Source organism: Salvia splendens, chromosome 13 (assembly GCF_004379255.2).
Source record: "Salvia splendens isolate huo1 chromosome 13, SspV2, whole genome shotgun sequence".
Classification (NCBI taxonomy): domain Eukaryota; kingdom Viridiplantae; phylum Streptophyta; class Magnoliopsida; order Lamiales; family Lamiaceae; genus Salvia; species Salvia splendens.
Window position 1 is genome coordinate 4,076,166 of NC_056044.1, and position 7,626 is coordinate 4,083,791.

Genomic DNA, 7,626 nt, shown 5'->3' on the forward strand with positions numbered 1-7,626 from the left:
TTGATGTAAGTATACACTAGCCTTGAAGAATAAGAAAGAAAAAAAAATTAGTATACACTAGCCTGGAAGAATAAGAACCCAAAAAAAATGCAAGTATACACTAGCCTATCATTTCAAGTTTCGAAAATTTTTGATGATATCAGAATGTGGGCGATGGCAACGAGCCCACATAGAAATTAGAAGGGTGGTGTTTAAATTTTCTTTTTTCGCCCAGGCAAGTATGCGAAGACTTACATGAAATTAGAAGATGGTCAGAACACAACTGAAGTGACAAATCTCATTGGATGATTAACACGAAGATGACCTACCAGATCGTTCTTTTTATGCCTGGTGAGTTGTGGCTATCATCCATCTTTGTTATGATTGACTGTTTCTGGTTGATGGTTTTTTGGTTGTCGAGTGTTCCTTTTGGACTTGATTTTTTGTTACGGTTGTTAGGTTGTGCTTGGTGTGTTGGTTTTGTGATAGTTCTTTGCTTTTGAGAACTTTGTATTTGTTCCAACTTTTGTACTCCTTTGGTCACCACTCTTTGAATGTTTGAGCCCAATGGCGGATCCAAGAATCAAATATCGTGGGGTCGGACAATAAAATAAATATTTAAATTAATTATTTTTATAAATATACATAGTATTAATATAGATAATTAATGCGAGTATGGATATTCTGAAAACAACATACTCCATTCGTCCCATAAAAATATGCACTCTTTCTTTTTTTAGTTTGTTCCATAAGAATATGCACTTTCTAATCTTAGAAATTCTCTCCTCTCTATTGAGGTGAGACACATTTCCACTAACAATACTTTAAGTACTTTTTTTATCTCTTTTTTACCTTACCAATTGTGCATTAAAACTCATGCCCAACTCAAAATTAATATTCTTATAGGACAGACGAAGTAGAATTTATTCTGTAACATCCCAAAATTTGAAAATTTAGAAGTAATTTGAATATGAATAAAGGTTGAAATCTAAATTATAGAATAAAAAATATGAAATTAAGATTATATTCATTTTTAAATACGTTTGATTTATTGATATGTAAGAACTATATTTAACCTTAATTGAAATTATTAGACGATAATTTATTTGAAATGGAATTATAAGAATTACTACAAAGAAAGAAAGAAAATTTCACAGCCAATTTATTTAATGCGCAGAGTATTAACTTTAGTTAAATTGTGGGGGCAAAAATTGTAAATATTGGGAAAAAGAAATATTGCAAATATTGGGAAAAAGAAATAATAATGACGATATAGACTTTTCGTATTCAGCATTTCCATTCTCTCTCCTCATCTCCCCCACAACCGCCAAATCCAGTTTCATCTCTCTCTGTAAACAAACTGAAACAATTCTCCCCATCTCTTCATTCTCGATAATCACCGCCTCCCCTGCCGCGAGGCTGCTGCTGGATTCCGGACGTCATCTCACACTATGTTGAGGTGGGGTCGAAGACGCGAACGCTGTGGGTCGGAGGCCGATGAATTGAGCTTTCCGGCGGCGCTCCGGAGCCGGTGGTGGAGTCGGCCGACCCCACTCGACCCCACCTGGATCCGCCGTTGTTTGAGCCCTTTTTTATCAAAAAAAGAGCACACAGAAGATGGTCACTTTGTTGGGGGGTGTTTGTTTCTTCTCATGCGTGTTGTTTGCCTTAGCTTCGATGGATCTTGATTTATGTTCCTGGCTGCTAGCGGTGTGATTTTTACTGATTAGTTTTTGGCTTGTTTTCTCTGGCTTAGATTTTTTTATTGCCTTATATTATTTTGGTTTAGATTATTTGAATTATAAAAAAAGAGATAGATTAAATTAGCCGCTGCAAATAAGAAATTCAAAGTATTGGTTTTGCATTATATTAGTTGGTTGGTCATCACAAATAATATGAATAGACTAAATCTATAATTGATCATAGTGTGGCTACTATTATGAAATTATTCAAAGTAAAGTAATTGATCATGTAATGAGATTTGAATAATAATGCAAATTATGCAAGTAGGACCAGATAACTGTAAATGATAATTTTTGTGACACAATAAGTTATAGGGATAAAATCACCCTACTGATTTTTTTGGTAATTTTTGTGATACAAAACTTTCACCATGATTTTTTCATACAATAAAAATAATTAAAATTGGTTAAAATTTTAATTAATTTGGTTAGACATAAGTCAAAACCGAGAACATTAGGGCATCCGCAACGCGTCTCGCCCTGTCTCGGTCTCGTCTCGGAGAGACAAGACGGCAGCGAGACGGCGATGCAGCCATCCATCTCGGTCTCATCTCGGCAGGCGTCTCGGCCCGGAGGGTGGGTTGGCGAGACGTCTCGCCACGCGCCAGCGCCACGTGGCGAGCGCTGGCGCTAGGCATGACGCCCACTTGCAGGCCCGCGAGGGGGCGTCGTCATGCTGACGCAATAAATATTTTTTTTAAATTCAATTTTAATAAAATAAATAAATAAAAATTAAAAAACGGTAATATTACCCTTCGACGGTAATATTTTAGTTAATTATTTATTTTTTTCTTTTTTTATTCTATAAATACTCCTCTTTCATTCTCATTATACACGCAAACACACATCTATTCTTCTAAATTCATCTCTCTTTTCTCTCCAATTTTCATCTCACCTCTCCAATTTTCATCTCAAAATGTCCGGCGACGGAATCTCTGGCGGCTCCGGCGGCTATGACTTGAACACGTTTGGCGACCGGGGGGAATGGGATATACAATGTCTTGGGTGCTTCCGGTTCGTCGACGCCGGCGGCGTACCAACCACCCTATTTTGATGTGGATGCATACTATCGTCCCTCCGCCCCGAGGTATGGGCAATCGCAGGGATTATCCCAAATTAGGGAGGATTTTCTGGATGAACTCAATCCCGAAGGAGGACTAGGCGGTGGAAGGTCCGGGGGTCGCGCATTCGACGCCGAAATTGAGTATATGGCAAGACAAATCCTACAGGTGGCTTGAGTGCACCGCCACCGCCTTCGGGGGATGATTCGCCGGCGGAATAGTTTTTAAGTGTGTAATTTTTAATTTCTAGTATTTTAAATTATGTCTTTTTATTTATTTTTTTAGATTTTAATTATGTGTTTTTTTTTTATATTTTTTAGGATTTTAAATTATAATTTTATTTTATTTAATGAAGTGTATTTTTATTAATTGAATTTTTTGTAAATAAAAAAAATGAAATTGAATGAATAGTTAAAGGATGAGATGGTTAAGAGATGGAGGGATGCATGTGCTGTCTCTTAGTTAAGAGATGAAGTGAAAAGTACATTGAGCCCATAAATAGTTAAGAGATGAAACGGTTAAGAGACGGATAAGGCCACCTGCAACGCGTCGCGCGGGTGGCCCGTATTCCGTCACTAAGGGACGGGACGACGGCGTGACGCGTTGCAACGCCCTGTCTCGTCCCCAGCCCGTTTCGCGTTTCGTCACGCCCTGATGGTTGGCGAGACTTCTCGCCACGCGAAGAGGCTACGTGGCGCGCTCCGGCACCATGCGTGATGCCCACTCGCCGGCCCGAGAGTGGGCATCTTCACGCTGACGCAATAATTCATTTTTTTAAAAATTCGAATTAAATTAAAAAAAATAATAATACAAAATGAAAAACGGTAATATTACCGTTATATTACCGTTTTTTCAATTATTTTTTATTTTTTATTTTTATTTTTTTACTCTATAAATACTCATAATTCATCCTCATTTTAACACAAATACACATCTATTCTTCCGAAATCATCTACATTTCCTCTCCAATTTTCATCTAACCTCTCCAATTTCCTCCGGGGGATGATTCGCCGGCGGAATAATTTTTTTATTTTCTATAAAATTGTATTTTAAATTATGTCATTTTTATTTTTTTAGGATTTTAATTATGTATTTTTTTTAAATTTTAGATTGTATTTTTGTTTTATGTTGTTATTTTATTTTATTTTTAATGAGGTGTGTTTTTTTAATTGAATTTGGTTGGAAATAAAAATAAAAAATGAAATTGAATGAATAGTAATTTAAGGGACGATTAAGGGACGGAGGGTTGCAGGTTCCGTTCCTTAGTTAAGAGATGGGGTAAAAAAGTACACTGAGGCCCATTAATAGTAATTTAAGCGACGGTTAAGTGACAGCGTTGCGGATGGCCTAAGGCCACCCGTAACGCGTCACGCGGGTGACCCGCATTCCGTCACGGAGGGAGGGGATAGCGGCGTGACGCGTTGCAGCGCCTCGTCTCGTCTCCAGCCCGTTCCGCGTTCCGTCACGGCGTGACAAGTGGCGAGACGTCTCGCCACGCGCCGATGCGACGTGGCGCGCCCCGACGCCATGCGTGACGCCCACTCACCGGCCCGCGAGTGGGCATCATCACGCTGACGCAATAAATCATTTTAAAAAAAATCAAAATAAAAAAAATTTTAAAAATTAAAAACGGTAATATTACCGTTTATAGCCATTTTTCATTTTTTTATTATTTTTATACTCTATAAATACTCCTAATTCATCCTCATTTCACACACAACTACACATCTTTTCTTCCCAAATCATCTCCATTTCCTCTCCAATTTTCATCTAACATCTCATCACAAAATGTCCGGCGACGGAAACTCCGGCGGTGGTGGTTCGGCGGGTGGGATCTCAACGCGTTCTGCGACTGGGGGAGCATGTACAACACATTGGGTGGTTCCGGTTCGTATTTTTTAAGGATTTAAATTATGTCTTCTTTTATTTTTTGAATTTTAAGTTGTATTTTTATTTTATGTTTGTAATTTTATTTTATTTTTAATGAAGTGTGTATTTTAATTGAATTTGGTTGGAAATAAAAATAAAAAATGAAATTGAATGAATATTAATTTAATGGACGGTTAAGGGTCGCAGGTTCCGTCCCTTAGTTAAGGGATGAAGTAAAAAAGTATAGTGGGGCCCGCGAATAGTAATTTAATGGACGGCTTAGTGACAACTTCGTGGATGACAGAGCTAGCGTTGCGGATGACCTAATTCATGTTATCCCAATATATTGATATATATATATATAGAGAGAGAGGAGAGGGTAAAAACTGAAAACACTTGATCTCTTTTTATTATGTCAGAATCACTGACTACAAAGCTTCGATTGACAAAAACTCTACTACTGTAACTACTACTCCTACTTCAATTCCTTTCCTTCCTCCCAAATGAATCCAAGCAAAATTGAGGAAGATCTCTTCCACCACCTGGGCCAATCGCCTCACCACCACCACCAGCAGTTCATGGACCCTCAATCCCAGCCCTCAATCGACGACGACGCCTTCTCCCTCGCCGAAATCGACCTCTTCCGCGACGACGACGACGAAGACGGCGGAAGCCACTCCTCGTCCGACGCCGAAATCCCCCTCCCACAATCCAACGGCGCCGTTCAATTTCAGAACCCTAATTTGCCAAATCCCCCCTCAATCAACCACAACAAGCGGCCGATGAGCCAGACTTCGTTTTGCATTAGCCCCGAGCCGCATATTTCCTCCCAATTCTACACCTTTAACAAGGAATCGCATGCTCTTATGATTCAGTGCTTAATTGAGGGCCGATTGGCCACGCCGGAGGAGATCCGGGCCGCGACTCCGCCTCCTGTGCTCTCCAGTTGGCGCTCGGTGTGGAAGGATCGGAACGAGGACACAGCCTATCTGACGGCGTGGAAGCGCATTCAGGACAAGCTCAATGTCCACGTGTCGGAGTCCGCTTCTAGCATAACCGGTAACAGTAGCCATTTTCTTTGTTTCAAGAACAATACAAGTCAGTATGTTTCGCATGTTGATCAGTGGCAGGACATAGTTATGTCATTTCATAGTGATGCGGACTTCAAACACTTGGGTTTGAAAGAAACTATAGAGAGAATTAAGCAGCTCTGGACTGTAGGGGCAAAATTCTATGGCATTCCTGAAAGTTACATTAGGACATGTGTGGCTGCTTGCCCCATTTGCTCAGACGAGTCGTCTGGGTGTGCTCCAAGGTCTAAGAGGCGAAGGTTTGAATACACGGAATCTTTTGATGTGCCCGCCAAGGAAGTTCCATTACAATTGCAACAATTGGCTGCAAAGCATAAGGTTGTATTGTGCATACGACAGAAATATATTAGGTATAAGCCATTTATGGCAGAGGTCAAGGATTACGCGTGTCATAGAGCAGGAGAGCCAGCTTCCTCGAAAAAATCGCGTATGCTGAAGAGAGAGCCGTATACATCCAAGCGGTGTGGGTGTGGCTTTCGTATCAGGGCGATAGTTCCAATATCAAATTATAATGAGAAGGATAAGACATTTGTCTATGAGGAAGAGGGGACAGCTGTCTTTAAGCTTTATGCGGTGCATTCAGGACATGAGCCTGGGCCCTTGGATGGAAATGCTAGGATTATGCATCGAATGGTGGGATATAAAGGGGGTCTCTTGATGGATCAAGATAATGTATATGGGATGGCTGAGGATGGGGAAAGTGAGAGTTTTGGGTTCTTAGGGAAGGATTCTGGAGACTTGCAACATTCAGTTTTGCAGCAGGTGCAGGAACTGAGGAATGAATTGGGATTGCTTGAGGGTAGGCTTGGAAAAATCCCACCTTCACTGTTGGGGTCTGTGTCTCGTGAACTCTTTGATATGGCCAATAAGCTTAGAAATGTTGCAGATGATGGATCCAAGTCTGTTGGGTTGCTGTCAGAGAAGCAGCATCAGCATCTGGATGATGTGTTGGTGGTGGAGCATGATTTGCCAGATTGGGTTGATGACCACCACACTAGGATCTATGGTGATGGTAAGGATGCAGATGTATTAGAAGATGATGAGGACAGCTTTGGGAGAACACTTGGTGAGGTTGCTTCCTGGGATCGGATGAGGACAGAATGCAGGAATGAGAAGGATTTTCTTGGTGAGACTTGTAAAGAGGAGAAGTGGTTGAAATGTGGTGACTTTGATCAGAAGGGAATTCTTGGCTGCAGTAACCCTAAACTGACCAAGCCCTTGAGGCATGATGAAGCAATGGATACAAATGTGGGTCTTGCTGGTATACAGGTAGATGCATTCTACCCGGAAAATCCTAAATGGTTTGATTCTCCTTGTGGACTGGACCCGGGTGCGGACTGTGAAGATGGTGGATTCAGACATGGGGAGATGGGAGATCGTGTAGAAACTATTCATCTTGGTGAACCCACTCTAACCAAATTCTGAGTTTTTTTTTTTTGGTATTACTCACCTTAAAACACTGTTGGAAGTGGGTTGTACTTGTACATTTAAGTACACAGCTTGAAAGCTCTCAGCCTCTCACAATAACATTAACAGCCTCTTAGGTGTCTGTAATGCATGTAATTTGTAAAGTATAGCCATTTGGGCTTTTCTGAATATACTTTAATACGCTCTGTGCTGACATTTTCTAATTTTAATTCAACATTGATTTGATAATCATATGCTCTGTGCATGTGGAAGTCAGACCATTCAGCTTTAACTGGTGTTTATGCTGTTCAGTTCTTGTGTATTGCTTATAGCCTCGTATTCTTCTTTTACCAGTAAGTTGGAGTTAATGGTTGTCAAGTATTTATAGTTAGTCATTTAATATTATTCATAATTGCTTGTATCTACTTACATGGTATCTAGTTATGAATTATGATATGATAGCTTGAGTGTCAAATC

The 7,626-nt window shown here is 40.2% G+C and overlaps 1 protein-coding gene across 1 annotated transcript; it reads left to right on the top strand.

Annotated features, from left to right (window-relative positions):
• The first annotated feature begins 5,052 nt into the window (after positions 1-5,052).
• On the top strand, positions 5,053-7,401 carry LOC121760102. Its single transcript, XM_042155711.1, has one exon. It carries the CDS (start codon positions 5,155-5,157, stop codon positions 7,165-7,167), a length of 2,013 nt encoding a protein of 670 aa, XP_042011645.1. The 5' UTR covers positions 5,053-5,154; the 3' UTR covers positions 7,168-7,401.
• The last annotated feature ends 225 nt before the right edge of the window (positions 7,402-7,626 follow it).